Raw genomic sequence first — 26,569 nt, forward strand, 5'->3', positions numbered from 1 at the left:
AAATAAACCTGGACTTAAATGAGTGGAAAATGTGACTTTTCTGAGGCTCAGAGCGGAGAGGACCTTTAATGTGAATGAAGCTGCGTAAGAATGTTTCTGTTGATGGGACAATGTTATGAAGCAAAATTTCAATTTAGCTTAATATGTGTCCTTTAAATTTCCTTTTTTAATTGTTGCTTTTTCTCAGTTTTTGAACTAATTTTGAAAAAATAAAAAAATAAAATCAATGTTACCTTTTACTTTAGTATTTGTATTTGTTATTTTCTGTGAGTATTTCCCCCTTTGTTAAATTGTTTGTGAATTCTGATGATTGACAGTGGCAAAAAACCTTCTGATTGTTGTTGTGAGTTTCCCTTCAGGGCCACCGTAGTTTGGACATGTGACCTGGGTAAACTGAATCCGGAAGAGTACAGCCTAGAACACAGCAATACACAGTTTAGGAGCTTTTTTTTTTTTTTTTAAACAAGCATTTTCTTTCTTTTCATAGATATATATACGCGTGTCTATATTTATGTTTAAAGAGCTTATTCATACTGTGAATGTTAAAACAGAACACAACACATAATTTAATCTCAGAAATATACTACCGGTTTAAAACATGCCCCCCCCGGTGCCCCCCCTGCCTGTCCGGACAGTGCTCCGTTGCGCCTCTAGTGGTCGTCCCTGGTCAGGAGGGCGAGGAGGCCAGTCTGTGGTGGTGGGTGTGGTTAACTGGGACATAGTTGCTACGTCATGCAGAGATGGCGGGGGTTTTGTCGGGGTCCCAAACGGAGAAAGAGAGAGAGAGAAACAGAGATAGAGCGCCCCCTAGTTGCAGTCAGCCAGTATTGGGGGGGTTTGGTTTGTGGCCTAGCTGATGGCGGCGTCTGTGTCTGTCTGAGGAGCGTCAGTCTCTGAGGGGCCCGTCTCCTCGGGGGGGTCGTCCGTGCTGGTGCTGGTGGACACCTGTGTGCGGGGCCCGTGCAGAGCCGCGGCAGCCCCCGCCTCCTGGTCCTCGGCGGTGGGGGGCAGGGGCAGCGAGCCGGGCAGTTTGACGGGGCAGAAGGCCGAGCCGGTGGAGATGAAGTTGACTTTGTTCTTGTCGGGGCAAGAGAAGAGGGGCACGGAGGAGGACGCAGGGCCCCTGGAGCTGGACACAGAGACAGAGAGAGAGAGGGAGGGGTTAGAGGGCTTCAACCAGTGTGCCAGGGTGCCACGGAACACCAGTTAATAAAATAATATATATAATTATATTAAATATAATTTGACGCAACATGAAGTATTTTTAGTTCAATCTATTGTCCATAAAATAGATCTAAATGTAAATGAGGTGAGCCTGGAAGATTTGGAGCTAATGGATTCACAAATGGATTGAACAAAATAATTGATCAATTTGGAGCGTCTTGAAGAAAAAAAAATATTAAAAATCACCAGTTCCAAGAAGCAGATGGAGGCACAGTTTGGACACGTCTTCTGCCTCAAACTGACGCCACGAGTCAAAATATGAATAGAACATGGATGAACTCTCAAGCCTCATCCTGGTCATGACCCTATTCTACGTGACGTTTACACACACCAGGAAAACTCTATGTATCCTGGATATTTAGACTGGTATCTATGGCGATTGGCAACAATGGCAGAGACATGGCAAGTCGCTAAACATGTCAACAACTTTGCAAACTTGTGGCTTTTTAACACGTTTCAGCAAATTCCTCTAAGACTGAAGCGACACAGAGCGACACAGGAGTGAGTTTGTCTTGTACAGGAGACGACGTCATGATTGAAACAGTTTGAAGAGCACCTCTCCTCGTAGGCCTTGACCTTCTCGCAGCCCTCTGGAGGCTCCCGCTTAAACATGTAGCTGTTGTTGGGTTTGGGGGACGATGCGAACTTGGGCAGAGGTGAACTGCTTCCACTGTCTGTGAGACACAAGAAACAGCAGCCTCAGGACTGAACATCTGTCTTTAATACACAAATACTTTAATACACGAGTACTTTAATGCACGAGTACTTTAATACACGAGTACTTTAATACACGAGTACTTTAATGCACGAGTACTTTAATGCACGAGTACTTTTATGCACGAGTACTTTTATGCACGAGTACTTTTATGCACGAGTACTTTAATGCACCAGTACTTTAATGCACGAGTACTTTAATGCACGAGTACTCTAATGCACGAGTACTTTAATGCACCAGTACTTTAATGCACCAGTACTTTAATGCACCAGTACTTTAATGCACCAGTTCTTTAATGCACGAGTACTCTAATGCACGAGTACTTTAATGCACCAGTACTTTAATGCACTAGTACTATAGTACAACAGTACTTTAATGCACGAGTACTTTAATGCACCAGTTCTTTAATGCACTAGTACTATAGTACAACAGTACTTTAATGCACCAGTACTTTAATGCACCAGTACTTTAATGCACCAGTACTTTAATGCACCAGTACTTTAATGCACCAGTTCTTTAATGCACGAGTACTCTAATGCACGAGTACTTTAATGCACGAGTACTTTAATGCACGAGTACTTTAATGCACCAGTTCTTTAATGCACTAGTACTATAGTACAACAGTACTTTAATGCACGAGTACTTTAATGCACCAGTTCTTTAATGCACTAGTACTATAGTACAACAGTACTTTAATGCACGAGTACTTTAATGCACGAGTACTTTAATGCACGAGTACTTTAATGCACCAGTACTTTAATACACTAGTACTATAGTACAACAGTACTTTAATGCACAAGTACTTTAATACACTAGTACTATAATACACTAGTACTTTAATGAAAGAGTACTTTAATGCACGAGTCCTTTAATGCACGAGTACTTTAATGCACCAGTACTTTAATACACTAGTACTATAATACACTAGTACTTTAATGAAAGAGTACTTTAATGCACGAGTCCTTTAATGCACGAGTACTTTAATACACTAGTAATGCACGAGTACTTTAATACACTAGTAATGCATGAGTACTTTAATGCACAAGTACTTTAATGCACGAGTACTTTAATACACTAGTAATGCATGAGTACTGCATGAGTACTTTAATGCACCAGTACTTTAATGCACCAGTTCTTTAATGCACCAGTTCTTTAATGCACCAGTTCTTTAATGCACGAGTACTTTAATGCACCAGTACTTTAATGCACGAGTACTTTAATGCACGAGTACTTTAATGCACCAGTACTTTAATGCACGAGTACTTTAATGCACGAGTACTTTAATGCACGAGTACTTTAATGCACAAGTACTCTAATGCACGAGTACTTTAATGCACCAGTACTTTAATGCACCAGTTCTTTAATGCACGAGTACTCTAATGCACGAGTACTTTAATGCACGAGTACTTTAATGCACCAGTTCTTTAATGCACTAGTACTATAGTACAACAGTACTTTAATGCACGAGTACTTTAATGCACAAGTACTTTAATGCACCAGTACTTTAATACACTAGTACTATAGTACAACAGTACTTTAATGCACGAGTACTTTAATGCACGAGTACTTTAATGCACCAGTACTTTAATACACTAGTACTATAATACACTAGTACTTTAATGAAAGAGTACTTTAATGCACGAGTCCTTTAATGCGCGAGTACTTTAATACACTAGTAATGCACGAGTACTTTAATACACTAGTAATGCATGAGTACTTTAATGCACGAGTACTTTTAATGAAAGAGTACTTTAATGCACGAGTACTTTAATACACTAGTAATGCACGAGTACTTTAATACACTAGTAATGCATGAGTACTTTAATGCACGAGTACTTTAATGCACCAGTTCTTTAATGCTCCAGTACTTGAATACACCAGTACTTGAATACACCAGTACTTGAATACACCAGTACTTGAATACACCTGTACTTGAATACACTTGTACTTGAATACACTTGTACTTGAATACACTAGTACTTGAATACACTAGTACTTGAATACACTAGTACTTGAATACACTAGTACTTGAATACACCAGTACTTGAATACACCAGTACTTGAATACACCTGTACTTGAATACACCTGTACTTGAATACACTTGTACTTGAATACACTTGTACTTGAATACACTAGTGCTTGAATACACTAGTACTTGAATACACTTGTACTTGAATACACCAGTACTTGAATACACCTGTACTTGAATACACCTGTACTTGAATACACTTGTACTTGAATACACTAGTGCTTGAATACACTAGTACTTGAATACACTTGTACTTGAATACACCAGTACTTGAATACACTTGTACTTGAATACACTAGTGCTTGAATACACTAGTACTTGAATACACTAGTACTTGAATACACTTGTACTTGAATACACCAGTACTTGAATACACCTGTACTTGAATACACTTGTACTTGAATACACTTGTACTTGAATACACTAGTGCTTGAATACACTAGTACTTGAATACACTTGTACTTGAATACACCAGTACTTGAATACACCTGTACTTGAATACACCTGTACTTGAATACACTTGTACTTGAATACACTAGTGCTTGAATACACTAGTACTTGAATACACTTGTACTTGAATACACCAGTACTTGAATACACTTGTACTTGAATACACTAGTGCTTGAATACACTAGTACTTGAATACACTAGTACTTGAATACACTTGTACTTGAATACACCAGTACTTGAATACACCTGTACTTGAATACACTAGTACTTGAATACACTAGTACTTGAATACACCAGTACTTGAATACACCAGTACTTGAATACACCAGTACTTGAATACACCAGTACTTGAATACACCAGTACTTGAATACACTAGTACTTGAATACACTAGTACTGTAAAACAGTCCACATTAGGTGTCAAGACATATTTCTGTTTAATTAGCAGAGATTGAAAAGAATTCTGTTGAGACTAAATTTGAAACAGACCAATGTTAAAAGCTCGAAAAATTCACAAAAAACATGGACGTTACAATATGTGATACAGCTGTTAAATACTGCGATGTTATTGTGATATTTTAACATACTTTTTGACAATAATTCCAGTTACATTAAAACAAACATGGACATGCCTTACTTTACTAGTCAAACTGTGTCAATATTTTTTTTAACTTAACAGATACAAAACCAAGTCCAATCAAGGATAATGTAAGCCTTAACATTGAAAAAACTTACTTTAATAATAACTAAAAGGACATTTCTGTAAGATTGAGGACCTTGGTGTTACTTCAATATACTGTATTTTCCGTACTATAAAGGTGCACTTAAAAGCCTTCAATTTTCTTAATGCGCCGTGTAATTATATATGAAAAATGATCAAAAATAGACCATTCATTGAAATGCGCCTTATAATCCAGTGCGCCTTATAGTGCGGAAAATACGTATTTAGTTTGCTGCTATAGATCGTCCCACGAGTGATCAGCCCACGCAGCCTGGTACTTATGTAAACGTTCTATCTGTTCATTTGACTGAGACATATGGCTGTGGTTTATGTGTTCATTACATTTATCACTACCAATATCTCACTTACACCTCCAGTTTCTAAGGGTCACATATTATTGTCGCATTTGTAGCACTTGGTGAAACAAAACATACATTTAATTGTGAAAATGTATTTTTATCATGAGGTTGTTAGCAAACTTTGGTGCTAATCGCTAACAGCAACAATCCAGACAAAACCGTGCTAAAGCTCATGCTAACGTTACCATTGCTGATGCATTAGCGCTAACTCGTGGAATAGTGGACAGTTTATAGCCCTAATGACAAACCTTTATCTCTGTCGTAGAGCAGTTCGTCTGTGGAGTAGGGGCTGTCGCCGTGTGAGCCGGGGGGGCAGGCGGGCGAGGGGCAGGGCGACAGGCTGGAGCAGCTGCTGGAGCGTCCCGGGGCCGAGGGCGTCTGGGTGTCCACGCTGCGACTGCTACTGCTGCGCTGCTGAGGAGGGAAGGGAGCGCGCCGGCCGTCCGGGACCTCCAGGGACTGAGACAAGACAACAGCAAACTATAAAGCTTTTCATTTGACAGAAGGTATGTTATTCATGAACCATAGATGATCTTTCAACTTCTTTTGTTGTAAATCATCCGTTTTCTTTGTCATGTTGTTCCCGTGGTCAATTATGTTTAATATCTTGGAATATCAATGTCCTAATTTAAATAAATAAATACAATAAAGGCTACCCCAAATAAATTGTCTGTTTGCTGAAACCCGACCCAACATTTTTCAAGTGGGTCGGACGGTAGGTAAATACTTTTTTTTTTTTTTACTTTGAAGGCAAAAAAAAAAATCCAAATCGGCGTCATTTTTTGACCCGAAGTGACCACCAGGGGTCAGTTTCAACAGTCCAGGGGTCAGGCTTCAACAGTCCAGGGGTCAGGCTTCAACAGCCCAGAGGTCAGGCTTCAACAGTCCAGGGGTCGGGCTTCAACAGTCCAGGGGTCGGGCTTCAACAGTCCAGGGGTCAGGCTTCAACAGCCCAGAGGTCAGGCTTCAACAGCCCAGGGGTCAGGCTTCCACAGTCCAGGGGTCAGGCTTCAACAGTCAATGACGGAAAACGTCTCGATCAACCCGATCGTGAGACTAAATCTCACGATATTAAGATATTTCAATCGACCTTTTGTACGCCGGTATCCTTTATTGTGGTAGCGAAAGCGAGCGGGGGAACATGCTGAGGACACGGGCGCCGCCATGTTTGTTGTGATGACGCTGTTGGGCTGTTTCCCTTCCAGAATGCAAAGCGCAGGTCAAATTTAACATGAAGCCACACCATGATGCAGAACGACATGAGCAATGGCCAGGTCAGTGGCGCTGACAGAGGCTAACCAACATGTTAAAGGACATACAGGTCCTCTCCTACATGGTCTGTTCAATAGAGAGGCAAAACCGTTAACGTAAATGTGTCGTGCAATACGTCATTTGTCACTTGGGATGAAAGATAAGTTCACCAGCGCGATAAAATTATTCTACACTGCACTTTTGAAAAGGTCGGTCGGTGAGTTGGTGAAATATTAGAAAAATAAAATAATTTGGCGTCATTTTGACAAAATGCTGATTTTTTTTTCTTGCAGTCGGCTAGTTTTATAACGGGTCGGTCGGGTTACGGCAAACAGACCTATTATTTTGCCCAGCCTAATATGATGATTGTTTCCCTGACTATTTTGTCCATATCTTTTTTTCAATATCAGGTACAAACTAAATATTTAGCAGAGTTGTAGACTTTTATGTTTCTTATTAGACTGTAGCAGCTCTTTCACATTTGAGTTGTGTTTTGAGCTCTCACAGGAGAACGTGTCATTACTCCACAGCAACAGTTTAAGTCTGGATTGGAAAACAACAGTCAACACAACCACCATGTGTATGTGGTGTACAAGTCAGGACCTTGAGCTCGTCCTTGTCCCCGTTGTCCCGGATGAAGACCTTCTCCAGCTCGTGGTTGATGCCCTCCATGCTGCTGGGGACCCTGGAGATCGAGGGCTTTGGCACCGTGATGTTGGAGAGCGGCATCTGGGCCGACTTCGACATGGAAGCCTGCTGCTGCCGGGGAGAGTCACAGCATCACTACACTGCGTATTTCACTGCGTATTTCACTTTTCAATCAAGTACAAGGAATCCTGAGCAGAAGTTAGAGCTGAAAATGTGCATCAGAGAGATCCAGACACAACTTTCTCATGTTTACGAGCTGCAAAAGTCTGAATATGAGTTTTGTCCCCTTTTTAAAAACTGTTATAATAAAGAAACACTTCGATATTTCATGTACATTTTTATTTGTATTTTATTTCCCCCCAAAGGTTTATTTTTATTTTTTATCTTTAAACGAAGAAAAACACTGAAAATATATTCTGCTGTAATTTAGAATAGAAACAATTTGTACCACTGTTTTTAAGAGTTGGAAATGCACTAGGATTTGATGAAACCGTTTATCTTCCTGTAATTATGTGTTGAAAATGCCCGTAGTCCATTGACAAAAAATAAATATAAAATATAATTACATTTTATTATCACTGTGGTGTTGAAATAGGAGTAAACTATCAAGCCTTTATTTCTTAGCATCAAAGTTCAAAACTATTGTCGAATTTCAAATGTTTGTGTGTAAAAATGTGTAAAAACAATTATTCTTTTGTGAATGGTGCAGTTTCTGAGGACAGAAGACATGGACTGAGGGAGTGGATTGTGAATGTAAAGATCTTTTTTATGCTCTGCAATACTGAATGCCTCCATTGTCCTCTTATCTGTTTATATATTTGTACATACCAGTGTGTAATTTACGAGTACTCTTTCATCTCAGTGCACTTTGGGTCAAATGCATGGTCGGATCATAGTTTTTTTGCTTTCGCTGATTCCACGTTCCATTGAGACTAAGGATGGGTATTGACTATTCCTCTTATCGATTTGATTCTCAATCTGTGGCTCTGATCTGAGAACTCTTATATTTATCCCATCCCATTATCCAGAATAGGAGAAATATCAGAGTTTTCAGACTAGATCCACAGATTGAGAATGACTTTTGGATGAAAGTCGAAACGTCCAGATAAATAAAACTAAAGTATTCTCTACAATGGACACTGGAATGAGGAATTACACTGACTTGTAGTGAGTGAGGAAGTAAAGAGCGCTGACATTTAAAGATACAGCAACGTAAAGCGACATTGATGAGTGGAACATTTAAGGGAGAACACCAAGGATTCTGAAAAAAAAAATTGAATTGTGAACGACTAATCAATGCACTTCAGCTGATCAAACCTTTAAGTTGATTAAAGAATAGTGCTGTCTTCATGTTAGCATGTGGTCACATTTGGCTGCTTACTTAAAGGAATATCTAGTTTTGATATTAGTTTCAGTCTCTGATTTGAGATACATTTGACAACAACAGTGGCAACACAACTTCCTTATAAAAAACAGGTACATTACTCCATAGTACCCACATAGTTCCCATGGCAACGCCTGCAGGTGTAAGAGCTGCTGTACCTGTGGATGTCCCTCCAGAGCCGACGCTGTGTGGCTGGGGTACAAGCTGCTGTAAATCTGAGGGGTGGGAGGGTGGTACTGGTGGGGGGACAGGTGGTCCTTGTCTTTAGCGGGACGACCCCCCTGTTTGCTGCGCTGGAGCTGGAGCCGGAGCTTGGCTATCTGAGGACACAAGGCAGCAGAGGAGAACGTGTTCAAGTCATGTCTCCATAAACCCGGTCGTTCTAGTGTTATTATGGTTTTACAAGTCACGGTGAAGGTAAAAAGGTAGAAAGATCATTTTTAGACCGTCTCATCTTCTATACGTGACTGATCAGCTTTAATAACCCGGCTTTTGGAATAAAAAGGCCATAGGTTCATGATTGATTGAAGCATAAATAAGGAGAGAGCGGGTTGGTTGTCACAGCTTTTGAAGAGTGCAACAGCATGATTGGTGTTTTCCATTTAGTGATCAATAACTTTTGAACAGAATAAGATACAGGACAATGTAAGATACAGGACAGTGTAAGATACAGGACAGTGTAAGATACAGGACAGTGTAAGATACAGGACAGTGTAAGATACAGGACAGTGTAAGATACAGGACAGTGTAAGATACAGGACAGTGTAAGATACAGGACAGTGTAAGATACAGGACAGTGTAAGATACAGGACAGTGTAAGATACAGGACAGTGTAAGATACAGGACAGTAGGTGGATTCTTTTGTTACCCGAGAATTTAGCTTTTTTTATGGTGTTGAAATGGAATTTGTGGGAAAAAATCCCAAAATTTTAATGAAGCAGACTTGAATGAAGAAAACTTTAGCACGTTTTATTTGATATGACTTTTTTTTTTGCATGTGAAGCTAAAACATTTCCACTTGTCTAGTTTATCAATGAAGTATCCACATTAAAAACAGCATTCCGTTTGCAGATTGTACCAGCAGATGTCACTGTTTGATTTACTGTATCACATCCAATTGGCTGACATAATAACCATGTGTTTTATTATTTATTATATGATTATCACATTCACAGGTAAAAACTGGAACGTGGCTTTCAACTTTTTCTATAGATTTAAGGTTTGGTAAATCACAGTCAAATCATTATAATTGCCATTTGAAGGGTCACAAAGACTGTAATTATGTGTTAAACACCACCACGCGCTCTTCTCATGTGTGAAAACTGGGCCTCCACAAAATGTCCTGAAATGCATGGGATTCTTCAATTAGTGTTGCTGTTTTTGTGAAATAAACATTGACACAGAAAGATGTATTGAAAAAGTAATAGTAATGTAATGTAACAATGGACAAAATGGGACAATTATTCAGCTCTGAAGCCACCGCTTTATTTATTTTTCTACTTTTACTCCTTTACTTGCCTTATTTTCTACATGGACCAGCTTTGACGTTTTTTTATTGTTATTTTTTTCTGTTGATCTAGGATATAATAAATACATAAAATGCCAAAAGTATTATAGTAGTATAGTATTTTAAAAAATCTATTTCCAAACATCTATTAGATACAGCATGCAGATTAATAAAAAATAAATCAACATACATCTGTAATACCAGTTTTGGCATTACTCAACTTGCAGTGTCAAGATCATAAATAAAATGGACGCCTTTAAGGTTAGAATGACTAGGCTGCATTTAAAGACATGTAAGAGCAGAAGTATGAGTCCTGCCCGAGTCCTGCCCGACAGCCAGGTGGAAGTCTCTGCCTGTCGTCCTAGGACACCTGCCAGCTCCCTGTCAGCTGCACACGCTCAGATCCTCGTGTTGCCTTCAAACTTAACCGCACGGATAAAGCTCGACCGACCGGATATTTCACCAGGGAGTGTCATACCTCATTTTAAAGCTTAGACTCTTCCCAAACGTTTCAGACCGTGCAACCGACCCCTGACCCCCACTGCAGGATAATACTGAAAGTGGTCATAATTTTAAGTGTCAAAACGTATTGAATCTGGATGATTATTGTTTATTTGAATAGTTTATTATTATTATTGTATTGTGGTAATTTCACCAAAAAAAATGAAGATTTATCTTTTACAAATATATTAAATACAGTGTCATAAGGTTAAAATTGCACCTTTAAATCATCTCGCGACCCTCACTTTGGGAACCTTGTAGTCTTGTTGTTTCTGACCAATCATGGCTCTGACTGGATCTAAACACTCAGCAACAAACTCAAGAATAAAAGTGAACTTCAGCACAAAATATGGCTTTTTCTTTTAATCGAAGTTGAAGATTGTCACCACAGGCACGAGCGCACGCACTGACGCTTCAACACTGGATTATATTCTAAATGTGAACATATGGAGTCAGAACTGAATAATAAGTTCATGGTTTTCATTTATGCTTATTAATTAGCCACTGCTATTTTGTCTTTCACTTCAGCAAGTCAATTGAAAAGTCTTCTGTGGTTTAGACCTCTACCATCATGTTCTGAAATGTATAGGATTTTGTATTAGTTCTTAGTAGAATCCTGCTTTTTAAAGGGGACATATGAGATTTTAACCTTGTGACAAGTGTTTCCTCAGTTAATCCTGTATTGTCTTCCGACTGAGCCAATGAAAAAAATCCTGTTCTCACCTACCCCCTATCCCCGCCCACATCCCTCTACTCTGAGTGACACAGAATAAATTGTACATTTCACACGGCCACTTTTCAAAAATCAAAACGCATAAATGACGATCTGCTGCTCGTTAAAGTGACATGTCATTATGAAGAGGCGGGGCTTATCCGTTCTGCAGTTTTGAACAGGAAGTCAAGTTTTAGAGCAATGTTGTGCTTGGTCAAAAAAAATAACTATTTGATATGAAGTGAGTTTATTTAGACCTATCAGAGGAGGTGTGTTGTACAGGGCTGTAGCTCAAGCTCTTTTGCACCTGTCGACCCTGGCAGCAGATGTTATTAAGGCGCACTGAGGTGAAGCAGCTCTTTTTCAGAGGGAAACCGGAGAGCTGTGCACATGCCACTCCTCTGACTCCATATCCACCGCAACAGCAGAACCATCAGCCTCCTCAACCTCTCCCGCTGCTCCTCCTCCTCACCACCAGCGTCTTGGTCTTGAGGGAGATATTTTCCCCAACAAATCTATCATTCTCTATCTATCATTCTCTCTTGAAATCTGCCCCAAAGTTTATACATTCGGTAAACGATTTTTCGCACCTCAATCATTCCTCAGTTTAAGCCTGATCATTTGGCTGGAGGATGACTTTAAATAACATTCACAATTTATTGCCTCCACTCGTGCCCGGACAGAGCTGGAGGTCGTCTTCATAGCGCACAGGAATGTGTAGAATATACTTCGCCCACAGCCAGACTTGATATGGGTTCTCTGCCTCTCCTCTTCCTCTCAGCTGGTTCTAGTCGGCTGCAGGAGCTAGCTGAGCTTTGGCACTCGCCATAACATGCGGAGGGTAATGGAAGTGCAGAAGAAAGGGAAGTGTGCTCCTCCCTGCTGCTGTCCAGGGTCACACAGATACAGAGAGACAGACACTGATCGCTGCTAATATCTGTATTGTCCTTTTCCCATTGCTGCACCGTCCGTTCAAGCGCTCCAAAGTGGGCCGTGAGGGATGTTGATTCTCCTGGAACACTTTAGCGCGAGATGATTGGATAAGAGAGAATGAACACTCGAAACAGCAAAATAATTAAATCATTGTTCACCGAACGCAGACTTGATCTTGTGATAAACCGCCGTATTTCCAGTGATGTAGCTACACGTTTTTATTCAATTGCTTTTTTGTTTTTTATGAATATGTCAGAAATAGAAGGCACTGTTCAGTTACGCAATAAACCGTAGTTCATTTAAGGTTTAGGTGGACTTTCGGGCTTTGGGGTATTTGTGTCAGTGTCATAAAGTAGTTTTCAATACTACAGTGTATCTGTAGCATTATGTAGGCCCACGTGTGTACCTCTTTGAGCTGATCAGCACTGCCCCAGGACGCCGAGCGCTCGTGGCTCCTCTTCTCTGCACCGTCCTCACTCCAACATCCAGGAGTCTGACAACAACAACACCACAACAACAACACCTTTTTAGATCCTCAACTTAAAATGTTGTTTTCTACATATACACATTTACATACATATTTACAGGCCAATAAGAAGAGGGAGAATGCTATCGAAACTTATATAACATTTGACAGAAGGTTTGAGGACACTAAAGTAAGTCTGCAGTGGACCGGGCACATGGTCCAGCACCTGCAGTGGACCGGGGCACATGGTCCAGCACCAGGTTTTGGCATACTTATATCTATGCCAAAACCTTACAGTATGTGAAAAGCTGCAGTAACTAAGAAAAGTGCATTTGAAAAGGACATTTGTGTGTTTTTGTTCAAAACACAAATAACACAAACATAACATTAATAACAATCATTCCAAAACTGTGTGTAATTTATAGAAGACATGTTTGTGCATCTTTGAGGTTTTTTTTTTTTAAGAAAATAAATGATAAAGTAATTTCAAGTGCTGGGATGTCTATTTCTTGTGTTACCAAATGATTTATTTAATTTCCCATTGCTAACCTTTTCTAAATTCATGAAAGTTACTGACAAACCAAACAAAGGTAAAAGTATTTTGCCATTTTTTTTTCTAAAAGCGTGTGATTCATTACAAAATGACACCTTTTGTAAGATGCATCGTGCATCATTACATCACAACAGCAAACAAGTGTGAAGCGACCACAGCTGCACATCCCCTACATGTAAGAATAAAGCGCTTGGTGGATAAGCGAGGTCGAGCGAGGCTTTGAAGAGCGCACGGGCGGAGGTGGGAAATGTCACGCAGGCAGCGAGACGGTGGAACGAGTGGGCACAAATAAGGTCAGCCAAGACACAGAGCAGCCGAATGACAGTTATCAGTCATCATCAGGCAGGCCATGTGCAACACTAGATACTATCGGCCATAAAAAACATGTATTGTGTGTGACCTACAAAGAGTGTCTAATGGCCCGGCCGGCAGATGGTGAAACTGAAGATGATAAGGGTCATTCACTGCAGGAGCCCTGGGTGAGAATGAAGGAGGTGCAAATGTATGTGAGAAAGTCTGGGTACAATTGTGAAGTATATGAAATTATGTGTTTTGTTGTTTCCTTTCAACAGGAATCCAGACAAGAGGTCACACAACGGGAGAAGTATATAGCATCCATGTGTTTTATGCACATAATAGTATAGTACAATATATTTTTTGTGTAATGTATAGAAGTTAAGCAGATGTTGGTGATTAATGACATTTTCTCCTCTGAGTTCGAAATCAAACTAAAATCTGAAAGAGCTGCTACAGTCAAATAACAAATATTAGTATACAAGTATATAACTCTGCTGAATAGTTAGTTTGTTCCAGACTTCTAAAACAGAGTCAACCAGATAAACGACAGGAACATTAACCCATTTATTTTTTCAACAGTGTGTTATTATTGTGGGCCAGTGGAAAGCGTCCAATATCTCCAATAAGCTAGCTAAGCTCTGCACAGTCGAAGAAAACGACTTTCAGTTTCCACTTTGTCTTATTAAATTGAGCAAAACAGGAGCTCCACTTAGTTCTGCCACTTTGTTGGAATGTTGGGGATGTCAGAGGATGACCTTTATGTAGGTTACTTGTCAGTACATGACCCAATAAGTTGTCCCGGGGAAAGATACTTCAACCACATGAGCTGAATTTGCAGACAAAAATGATGTGCAGAAGCAACAGCAGCAGTTCTTTAGAACGTCCTTTGCAAACATCAATATTCACAGTCTTTCTATATAAACAAAAATGAATAACTGGAGTTCTTGTATTGGTTTATCAGTTCATGTTTCACTTTCAGATGCCGATGCTCTTGGCTCACTTAAAAACGTGCACTGGAAAAATTAGGGATGGTCACTGTAAATGATTAGCCGGCCCACTGGCACATGTGGTCAAATGTGCCAGGTGGTTTTGGCTCGAGAATCAAAGTCCAAACCAATTCACTAATAGACAGCAATTCGGTGTCGTCAATAAAGTTTACTACTGAGGACAATAATTATAAAATCTGCATGGTTGATGGTGAAAGTCCACACTCTTAGGATTTACTACAGAATATGTCCAGTTGCACTATATTACTGTTTTGGTGGAGAGTCTGCCTGCTTGTTTCCATGGAGATGTTATTGCTTTGCTTTGAATGTTCCATAGAAAGAAGGAAATTGTGTTGTAACAGATGAAGTGATGAACACCATGTCAAAGAACACGTTATTCACAGGGAAATACATGTTGCTGGAGAAACTGTGACTGTCAAATAGCATATCACTATTATTTGTATTGTGACTGCTCTATTATTCAGAAATACTGGACTCAGATTAACGAGGCACTACAGTTTTAACATAGATATTCCATTTGATTTGAAATCGATGTCTCTGGGAACTCTAATGATAGATGGATACTTGTGGAATGAACTTTTGTCTGCAGCAAAAAGGGACGGCACCAATTGTCAAGGACTGTCCTGGACACTTGACCCGCCTGGCCTCACCGGTGTGGAATGGGTGACTGGTTCCTTGATGTAAAGCGCTCTAAGTGTAGAAGGTAAAAGCGTGCAATATAAATGTGACCATTTATCCATTTTATTTTGTTATTTGAGCAATAACATGTGTCATTAAGCAAGTTTAATGCCAATCAGTGGAACATTCTAAGCTTTAATCAAACTAATTTAGATAAAGCCCAACTTTGTAACAGCTGCCAATTCATTTGTTTTGAGTGATTTCTGCCTCAGACATAACTTGCATTACTTTGTGGTTTACTCGCGTGTAATAACGTTAGAGCAAACGTAGATAACTTGATTAAAGGTTTATTTCCTCTTCTAGTGAGATGCCTCCTTCGCATAAAAATATTGATTTGACTTAAGCTTTGTACCTGGTTTTAACATGTAACCATGAAAAACAGAACTTGTATATTTAACTCTTTACATTAGTCCACATGTATCGCTCACTTACCTAATGCATACCCAGCATTATTCACCAAGATGAGTTTATAGGCACTTTTCTTGCCGTGACCTTTCCTGCTTCTCAGAGAATAAAACGCTCTATAATTAGATGCAGAGAAAGCTCTGTGGTGTGATTTTCCCCAAAATAGATGCGTTTACATTATATCCGTGCAGGGGAGACAGAAATGTTACTTGATTACAAAATATCAGGTACAGGCTCTTTAACAACTTATTTATTTTCCATTACAATAGTGACATTTACAGGGTTGAAGTAAATCACAAAAACCTAGTGCAACATAGTCTAGTGTTCAACTTGAAATATTGTCTGGTGTTTTTATCTGAGAACACGTAGGGGACAAACGGGCTTTCAAAAACTAACCAATGATTATAATCGCATTAACCATGTTTCCGTTAAGCTAGCACGATGGCACTCAACTTTTGAACTTTCAAGGACGTGTGGACTGATAATGTGGGAAACAAATGCCGCTGGAAAGACTTTTAGGAGCAGATAAAGTGGAGCAGCATGTGGAGTTTGGGGAAATAATAAAAGCTTCATTGTTACATTTGTAAAGCCTCTGGACTGTAGCTCGGTTAAGGCATCACTCTGTTCTTTGAGAAGCAATCACATGCATTTAGTAAAAGCAATGGTCAACAACTTTGTTTATCAATGTGACTTCCAAGATTGTTTTTGAGTAGTACGCCACGATAGACTGAGCTATAAGAATATCACAACTTTGTCTATAAGGATTAACTAAAGTAGTAAATGTGTTTGTTATACAATAAGCAGCAATGAAATAAAAAATGTATGCTATGCTATGAACGTTAGCAATAACGGCTCAAGCAACAGTTCTCTGACTGTTGCTGCGTTAAAATAGTGGAAGTTGAAGTTCTATTGAAACATTTGAAGCCACAGACTGGTCCAAGCAGTGAATCATTCAGACGCCTGTGATTACCAGAGGTTTGATTGTGCTCCCACACCTTTTATCAGGCGGAGAATCTAAATGTGTTGTCCGTTTTACACTTAAATGTTTGTTACTGAGCTTATGACCGCAAAGAATTTTCCAAAAAATGGCAAAAATACCACTACACTAATTGCAATCTGGGCCATTTCATCATAAGATTGAAGGCCTCATTTGGCCCACGGGCCACAGTTTTGAAACCTCTGGGAGAGACTAAATGTTTTAACCTTTACATTACCTGTGTGGACTTATCTCTCATACACAAGGGGTAGAGCACGTGCGGGTCCCGGGGCCACTGTCCGCTCAGGTAAGGCCCGGTGATGGCTCCCAGAGACGAGGTGCGGCGGATCACCCCGGAGCCCGCCTGCTGCTGGGGCTTGCTCCGCTCAACTGCACAAACACATGAGAATGATGGATTATTGCATTGTAAACTAAAGAGAAGTGTTGCCGGTTGAAACGTGCTGAACGTGTCCCGTTGTGTCCCGTTGTGTCCCGTTGTGTCCCGTTGTGTCCCGTTGTGTCCCGTTGTGTCCCGTTGTGTCCCGTTGTGTCCCGTTGTGTCCCGTTGTGTCCCGTTGTGTCCCGTTGAGTCCCGTTGAGTCCCGTTGAGTCCCGTTGAGTCCCGTTGTGTCCCGTTGTGTCCCGTTGTGTCCCGTTGTGTCCCGTTGTGTCCCGTTGAGTCCCGTTGAGTCCCGTTGTGTCCCGTTGTGTCCCGTTGAGTCCCCGGGTAAGACACCACATCCTCTTTGCCTTCCCCTGTTGCAGTATGTGGTTGGTAAGGAAGCAAATTATCGGCTGCACCAGCTTTAAATCACACACACAATCACAAAGGTAACGCCCCTCCCCTTATTAAAGTATAATGACAGGACTAAAGTAGGTCTAAAGCAGGACTAAAGCAGGTCTAAAGCAGGTCTAAAGCAGGTCTAAAGCAGGTCTAAAGCAGGTCTAAAGCAGGTCTAAAGCAGGACTAGAGCGGGACTAGAGCGGGACTAGAGCGGGACTAGAGCGGGACTAGAGCGGGACTAAAGCGGAACTAAAGCGGGACTAAAGCAGGTCTAAAGCAGGACTAAAGCAGGTCTAAAGCAGGACTAAAGCAGGACTAAAGCAGGTCTAAAGCAGGACTAAAGCAGGACTAAAGCAGGACTAAAGCAGGTCTAAAGCAGGTCTAAAGCAGGACTGGAGCAGGACTGGAGCAGGACTGGAGCAGGACTGGAGCAGGACTAGAGCAGGACTAGAGCAGGACTAAAGCAGGTCTAAAGCAGGACTAAAGCAGGACTAAAGCAGGACTAAAGCAGGTCTAAAGCAGGTCTAAAGCGGGTCTAGAGCGGGACTGGAGCGGGTCTAGAGCGGGACTGGAGCGGGACTGGAGCGGGACTAGAGCGGGACTAGAGCGGGACTAAAGCGGGTCTAAAGCGGGACTAAAGCGGGTCTAAAGCAGGACTAAAGCAGGTCTAAAGCAGGTCTAAAGCAGGACTGGAGCAGGACTGGAGCAGGACTGGAGCAGGACTGGAGCAGGACTAGAGCAGGACTAGAGCAGGACTAGAGCAGGACTAAAGCAGGTCTAAAGCAGGACTAAAGCAGGACTAAAGCAGGACTAAAGCAGGACTAAAGCAGGTCTAAAGCAGGTCTAAAGCGGGACTGGAGCGGGACTGGAGCGGGACTAGAGCGGGACTAGAGCGGGACTAAAGCGGGTCTAAAGCGGGACTAAAGCGGGTCTAAAGCAGGTCTAAAGCAGGACTAAAGCAGGTCTAAAGCAGGACTAAAGCAGGTCTAAAGCAGGACTAGAGCAGGACTAGAGCAGGACTAGAGCAGGACTAGAGCAGGACTAAAGCAGGACTAAAGCAGGACTAAAGCTGGTCTAAAGCTGGTCTAAAGCAGGACTAAAGCAGGTCTAAAGCTGGTCTAAAGCAGGACTAAAGCAGGACTAAAGCAGGTCTAAAGCAGGACTAAAGCAAGACTAAAGCAGGACTAAAGCAGGTCTAAAGCAGGACTAAAGCAGGTCTAAAGCAGGACTAAAGCAGGACTAAAGCAGGACTAAAGCAGGTCTAAAGCAGGACTAAAGCAGGTCTAAAGCAGGACTAAAGCAGGACTAAAGCAGGTCTAAAGCAGGTCTAAAGCAGGTCTAATGGAGGTCTAAAGCAGGACTAAAGCAGGACTAAAGCAGGACTAAAGCAGGACTAAAGCAGGACTAAAGCAGGTCTAAAGCAGGTCTAAAGCAGGTCTAAAGCAGGACTAAAGCGGGTCTAAAGCGGGTCTAAAGCGGGACTAAAGCGGGTCTAAAGCGGGTCTAAAGCGGGACTAAAGCGGGACTAAAGCGGGTCTAAAGCGGGTCTAAAGCGGGTCTAAAGCGGGTCTAAAGCGGGACTAAAGCAGGACTAAAGCAGGTCTAAAGCAGGTATAAAGCAGGACTAAAGCAGGACTAAAGCAGGACTAAAGCAGGACTAAAGCAGGTCTAAAGCAGGTCTAAAGCAGGACTAAAGCGGGTCTAAAGCGGGTCTAAAGCGGGACTAAAGCGGGTCTAAAGCGGGTCTAAAGCGGGTCTAAAGCGGGACTAAAGCGGGACTAAAGCGGGTCTAAAGCGGGTCTAAAGCGGGTCTAAAGCGGGTCTAAAGCGGGACTAAAGCAGGACTAAAGCAGGTCTAAAGCAGGTATAAAGCAGGACTAAAGCAGGTCTAAAGCAGGACTAAACCCTTTCATAATATTTAAGTCGTGTATCTGCTCTCCTCACCAATAACATGTAAAAGAGGATGTTTAGGGTTACTAGATTCTTACAGAAGCACAGCATCAGATAGCTCAACATAAACTTGGTTAGCCTTTAGCTCAGATGCCAGTAACACGTTAATTAACATCTAAAATAAAACATTGAAAGTCGGTGCGTTGGTATTTGTCGACCAGTGTGAGCTAACGCAAATGGCTCTGGGCAAAAGTGCAGGGGACTGGCCCTGGAGTCCCTCAAACCTTAGCGGGATAGTGAGTTGCTAAGTGGAGCGCCGCGTCTACTAATTTATATCTCTGTAGTGAAAAGTACTCAAAAGTTCAGCCATAGAAGCTGAAACGCATGAAGTAACAGTATTTTGCCAAACAGAAAGAACAACCTAAAAAAAGTACACTCTCTTATAATCTATCCACTTTAATGTCTTCAATGTCCGAGTGTCGACAGTAGTAACAGCAATATTTACAGCACAGAGCCGTGTCTTTATGGGCCCATATCAGCGTAAACAGTGGCGGCAGTAAAGCGTGTACTCTGGGTCCACACTCCACAACGGCTGAAGAATGCAATGCAAGTTCCAATGTCATATCCAATTTACTTCAAAACTTGGTGCAAAATATAGGCTAACACTATAAGTTACTGCCAATGCTGGTTTATTAGAATGAAATTGGCAGGGGAAAAAGTGAATCACCTGCTAGTGCTTTTACTTTAGCGTTAAATGTAAAAGCACTAGTATTACCGTACTTTTCGGGCTATACAATGCTCGTGAATAAAAGCTGCGCGCACGAAATTTACGAAGCAAATAGAACTTGTACATATACGGACCGCACCTGTCAATAAACTGCAGGTGTCCACGTTGTAACATAAGATATTTCAACGCGGCGCACCTTCAGTCCGCTGTACTGAGGTCCGCTGCATCGGGGGACTAATTAAGACTAATTTCTCAGTGAATATGATTTGGATTGTAATAAAACACACAGCAGTTTGAAGCTTAACAAACACATCTGAACTGTCCCCTCTGCCCCCTCTGTCCTTGATGACTCTGTGTGAGCTGATTTGTCTGTGTCTTCACATCTGGATCATTTGCTCCTGATCTTGTGCTTAGTGAGTGTCATGTTGTAACATGAGATATTTACACAGAAGTATGGTCCACGGTAGTGATGCAGGGGTCAGGTCTGGCCAAGAAAGTCTCATTTCAAGGCGGCAGGTTCTAAACTGCAGACCGCCATATATCACATGTCCACGCTTCAAGTGTGTCTTTGTGTTCAGCTGCGTCTAGATTCACTTCATTAGACTAATTTCTCTGTGAATATGAGTCTGATTTTAATGAAACACACAGCGTTTTGAAGCTTAAAATAAAGAAAACATGATGTGTCTTCTTCTACAGTGTGTAATAGGTTGCGCCTCCTGCTAGATTGCCCCCGGTGGCCGTTTGCCAGTAAAAATCTATAAATTAGATGCACCGTTGTATCGGCCGCAGGGTTCAAAGCATCAGAAAAAAGTAGTGGCTTGAAGTCTGAAAAGGACGGTACGTACAAGTGGTACTAAGCTAGCAATAGTGGTGACAAGAGCATTAAACAGTCACAGTGAAAGCAGGTTTACAGTAGGTGTAGACTAGTAGTAGTTATAGTAGCAGAAGTGAGTTATTCAGTCATTTCTGTTAGTTTGCTTGTTAAAACAGGTGAGCTTTAGCTTAGTAATTGCCATTAATACTGGATGTAGTTTAGACTGATGCTCTGGTTTCACGGTGTACATCTGGACAAAGATTATAGCACAAATCTAAGCTTGTAAGATGAGGGACGAGAAAGAGTACAATTAAGTGAATAATGGATGGATGAGAGTCAAAGGAAGCAGCCAACGGAAGGACTGGGTGAACTGGTTGAAACAACTTCAAAGTAGAAAAAAGGTCTTTACATTTTTGTTTTTGCTTTTAAAATAATATATGCCAAAACCACCATAGTAACAAACCACCTCATACAAAAAACATTATTAATATTGAGCTAAAGTAGCTATGGACCGTGTTCCAAACAAGGTCAAAAACACACACAATAAATGCCAAAAAAACAACAGAACTGCCCGTCTTAATTTCCCCTAATGTTTCTTCATAAGAGTCCAATAAGGCCTTCCATTACATCTCCCCAAAAGTGACTGCGTTAGTAACTGGGTTCATGTTTGATTAAAGTACTTCTCATTATCACTTACAATCCATCTATTTTTGTTGCCCGTTTTTCTGAATGACATGAGAGCACAGTGCCAAATCACACCTGTATATGTGGGCTTTGTTTATTTCATACACACAATTCTGTCTGTATTATACAAGACCATCGACATAAAAAAGGTACAAAATTTAGTAACCAGATCAAAGAAAAGTTTCCGGAACGCCCCGTGACAATTGTTCCTGTTCCAGTCTGTTCCAGGTCAAATTAAGCCCTGTTCAAAAGGAGCTAAACACGAACACATATTTTATGAGCAATACACGTTGGGCTCAAAAGATGTGTCCAGCCAAAGTTACGTTTTTTCAAATATTCACAAGAACAGGGCCGTGGACAGAGATAGGTGTAAACTGAAATGTTCTGAACATTCGAGCCTCAAATGCGGGACAATACAAAACCACGCAAACATGCAGGATTCAATCGAAAAGCTATTTTGAAAACGCTAATGATGAAGGAAAATCACTATAATATGGTTAAAAGCTTGAGAAAGGTCCATTTGGATTATAGTGTGTCTCCTGTAGTATCGCTTAAAGAGATTTACAGAACACTAAAATGTAAGTCCTTTCAGATGAACTTTGCAGCTCTGAAACCGTCTAATAGACAACAATGTCACAAAGAGCTAGACTTTTTCTATTCTGGTACATTCTCTGCGTGTCATCCGTGTCATTGTGAGTTTGATGCTTAGCCGGTTCAACTCAGCCTTTAGACCCTCACATCTCTTCTTACATGAATAATGAGCCTGTCCCGTGCACCATAGACCTCGTCAAACACCCTGCCAAATTAAAGTGCATTCAAATAACACTTTCTCCATCTCTTTTGGTACAACTAAGAAAAATGTCAACGACAAAACCTGGCAATAACTTGAAATAATCAGTAGTTTTCTTTCCCTAGGTTTCCTTCGGGAGCTCTGGTTTCCCCTCCCACTGAAAACAACAGGCTCCTCCCCTTTTGGGCCAGGCCTTCCCTGACTAAGAGATTCTAATTCTCTGTGGGACTTTCCTGGTTAAATAAAGGCCAATGAATAACAAAATAAAGAAGGTGGTGGACTCTCCTCAAGAAAAGTCTCATGGTGGGCTTTCGGTTTTGCTGATTCTTAACATGATGGTTCTTTTTATGCATGCGTGCCTTCTCCTCGTTACCTGTTGTAATCTGGGCTCTTGGCTCCTGCTCCCACCACACATAATCCTACTAAACAAGGAAGTCAGTGCTGTAAATCCACGGGAAGGATTACACTACACCGGACTGAATTAGACCTCTGAAAGTGGCTGTGTGATGCTCACCTCCACACAGCGGTCAGAATCCTGTTGCCAGGATGTGACACAGGCCATCAGCCCTCAGCAATACTCAACATGTGGTGGTGGTCGGGGGCTCTGTCAGTCAACTGAAATGAGGCCACTGCACAAAAGCAGACATGTTTGGCCAATAGAGTTGATAATAAGTAAACTAGCAAGTAATACAAACAATAAATACCACTTTCTAATAACTAAACGTCAATTAGCCTTAATAAAGCATGAACAAAAGCCTACAGAGCAGAGTTCTAATAGATGAAGTACCGTAGTATGCCCTGTGCCACTAGCCCCTCCGACCACCATCAGTCACTCACACGTCATTGTAGGCTACACAATGACAGTATGCACTAGAGCCACTGCTCACCATCGTTTATGTAATCTTCCAAACTTTGTGGTTGATTTTTACAATACATCAGTGAAATACTTAAACCCACAATAACCAATCATTCGCAGGCATGTTTTAGATGGATTGTAAAACTATGACATGATTGGGCAATGGGCAACAGCATAGTCAAAAAGCACAGGAAACATGACCTGAGGAAACATGAGGAAGTGTGTTATACTGCGTTATACTTTAATGTGTATATATAAAAGGCATGGGCATATAGTGCAGTGTGTGTGGTGGTATAATATGCATATATTTTCTGTATGTAGGTTGTTAACCAGCTCAGAGACTGGGAGCTCCACTATTTCCTGTCAAGTGCACTTAGATGTCTCCAGTGTGCAATTAGAGCTGCAACATAACCCTACAAGAAAAACACACAGCTATATAATCTGCAAGCTGCATAGGGACAGTAGGCAAATATTTACTTTTACTTTATAATTAAGTGGTTTACTCTGACATCATTGTAAACATAACAGTTATAAGTTCAACTTCATACAGTAAGATTTGTTTTGTGTATGATCATTTTAGTTGATGATTTACTACTTCAAACTCAAACTGCTTTATTAGTGTCGCACTGGGCTTCTCAATGAATTCATGAATAGATACAACTTGCATCTGAAGGAATGTCAACTAACAGACTTTTGTGAAGGAAGGAAACCCTTCATTAGAATGTAGAGCTGCTGTCACGCACGGTTCAACAAGAGCAGACTTCAGGACTTACAACCAACAACCCAAATTCGTACAAACATCCAGGAATACAAACGGTAGCTGCACGCTAGAAGCCACAGCGATGCTAGCGCCGCCAGCTGTATATTAAGGGACTGAGAAATATATAAAAAAATATCGTCCTTGCCATATCGGTGGGTGTCATATGCACATCTCAAAATTGCACGATAATTTGTATTATTGTTCGATGTATTAATCATGCATTTGTTGCAAACATTGCTTGTTTTAACTTTTTTTATGCGCAAAATATGGCTATAATAATATCGATATTGCAGTACTTGTTCCCCATATTGCATATCGCACTATGTTCCAATATTGTGCAGCCTCAATTTTAAAATCTACAGAACATTCCCTTCACTTTTCATATGTTACACCATCAACAATCACCATCAAAGATACATTCACTCTTCGTTTTGTCCTGGTTTAGGCCTGCTCTAGTTCAGAATAAATTCCAGGTTTAGTGTCAGGGTTAGTGGTAATTTAGATGTGACAAAAGTGTAAACGCACTCGAAGAATCAACTGTGACTCAATTTTAATTAGTTGGGCTTAAAATACACGCAAATCGCCGGGAAACGTCTTAAAAGAAGGAAAAAGTTCAATTTCCCACACAATCAACAGAGTTTCACGCCCGACCACGCCACGCCAGACCACGCCTCCTAAAGTGAGTGTGTCAATAGATGGTTCTGCTCGGTGCAACCACAGGTCATTCTGAGGCTAGATCGGCAGTAGCTGAGAGCATTTCTGACCTAATCCAGAGTTAACAGTGCGCTGGCAGCAGGCCTCAGGCATTATGAAACTAACTTAGCACGATGACACAATAAGACTTTACCAAACCTTTGCATTTGTGGTGCAGTGACAATAAAAACCACAATACACGAAGAGTACACAACGCAGGCTTCTGAACAATGAGTGACTAAAGACGGCACCATCCAATCCACACCTATAAATACAACTATGGGCTATGCTCTTCTCAAATACACTATGCCTATTGCATCTTGTCAAAAACTTAAAGAATATGAGTTGCATTATGACTTTCTATTGGATTGTTATTAGCCTTTAAACATACTCTTGAGTACATTTAGTTTGGCATCTTATATTGCGTCTCAAAAGTTTATAACAAACAAAATGACTGAGATGATTTGGATCTCGTCTGTTTCTAACTGGGACTAACTGTGTAATTCCTTCTGCAGATAGTTCCAAAATATTGAACATTTCACCGCACTCGCTTGTCTGTTTACTTCCTGGTCTCGGAAGGCAATTGTACTGATCGTGATTAGACTAGAGGAATTCACATGGCATGTCTGGCGATTCATGGACTCTGAACGCCACTTATCGAGGAGATTCAGAACAAAGGGTTTTTGAGAGGATTTTCTAACCAGGATTCCTCAAACTAGTGTGATTGAAGCTAAATGCTGCTCATGTATGTTTTTTTGATGATGGAAGAATGTAAAAACATGGCTAAAAGTTAAAAGAAAAATGTATTTCAGCAAATATGTGTATTTTAATGTAACACGCTGGACTCCAATCCAATCCACTTTATTTATATAGCACAATTTATACAACCAGAGGGTTCCAAAGTGCTTCACAGCAAGGTAAAAGACAGGCAAAAATAGGATAAAAGTAATAAATAAGATCCATCCATCCATCCATCTATTTTCTACCGCTTGTTCCCTTTCGGGGTCGCGGGTGACTGGAGATATAAAAACAAAATCAAATAGAAAATTAAATCAAACAAACACACTAAAATCAATGGAATAAAAATAAACAAAAATATAGCCGCAAGCGGCAATAATCGGCCCTCGCCACGCCGCCGCCATGCCGCCGCAAGAGGAGGGGGCGCTAACGCGCCCCAATTGTCCTTTTATTACGCCTACTGCTGAATCTGTGACGCTGTCACATCTTCTCCCCTTTGTTTTACCATCAAAAAGCAATTTTATTTAGAATTCTTGACAAAATGTGTGGCTTAGCCGCACAGACACCGTGACTCTTTGAATAAGAGGTTAATAATTTCAGGTTAATAGGGCTAACGCCCTAAGAGGAGTTCATGAAAGTGAACGAAAGTGAATGAAAGTGTAAACATGTTCTGGCATTTTTAATTTATTTCACTTCAAGTAGGTTTAGGGCAAAGAGTTTAACAACTGATTCTAATTTGACGCAATTCGGACTTTATCTGCGCAAACGGCAGAAATGTTAAATTTGGGAGATTTCTGAAATTCTAGCTACAGTTTGCGGCTTCGCCGCTCAGAGACCGTGACAGGTATCAATGTAATTTGAATAACTTTTGATGTCCCACTCCTCAGTAGCATTTTCACCAAATTTCAGCTTTTTAGGGCCAACGCCCTGGGAGGAGTTCGTAAAAGTACGACGTTTAGAAAAACTCTCGAGTCATGTTAAGCCATGTTTGAAGCAATATGGCCGACATTTGGTTGG

The 26,569-nt window shown here is 40.9% G+C and overlaps 1 protein-coding gene across 2 annotated transcripts in view; it reads right to left on the bottom strand.

Annotated features, from left to right (window-relative positions):
* Positions 1 to 332: 332 nt before the first annotated feature.
* Positions 333 to 26,569, bottom strand: part of glcci1a (glucocorticoid induced 1a) — a 44,819-nt gene continuing 18,582 nt past the window's right edge. Inside the window, exons 2-8 of one of the 2 annotated variants that reach the window (XM_072447334.1) lie at positions 17,055 to 17,206; positions 12,841 to 12,927; positions 8,940 to 9,101; positions 7,353 to 7,505; positions 5,747 to 5,957; positions 1,781 to 1,898; positions 333 to 1,129 (exon numbers count right to left, since the gene is read on the bottom strand). In XM_072447334.1, the coding sequence (XP_072303435.1) occupies positions 850 to 1,129; positions 1,781 to 1,898; positions 5,747 to 5,957; positions 7,353 to 7,505; positions 8,940 to 9,101; positions 12,841 to 12,927; positions 17,055 to 17,206 (1,163 nt within the window). In that variant the 3' untranslated portion in view covers positions 333 to 849. Of the gene's footprint in view, positions 1,130 to 1,780; positions 1,899 to 5,746; positions 5,958 to 7,352; positions 7,509 to 8,939; positions 9,102 to 12,840; positions 12,928 to 17,054; positions 17,207 to 26,569 lie in introns of both variants that reach the window. The other variant, XM_072447331.1, reaches the window with a different exon arrangement.

The sequence above is a fragment of the Eucyclogobius newberryi genome, unplaced genomic scaffold (assembly GCF_026437365.1).
Source record: "Eucyclogobius newberryi isolate DKJ021-1_F unplaced genomic scaffold, fEucNew1.0.hap1 SCAF_16, whole genome shotgun sequence".
Classification (NCBI taxonomy): domain Eukaryota; kingdom Metazoa; phylum Chordata; class Actinopteri; order Gobiiformes; family Gobiidae; genus Eucyclogobius; species Eucyclogobius newberryi.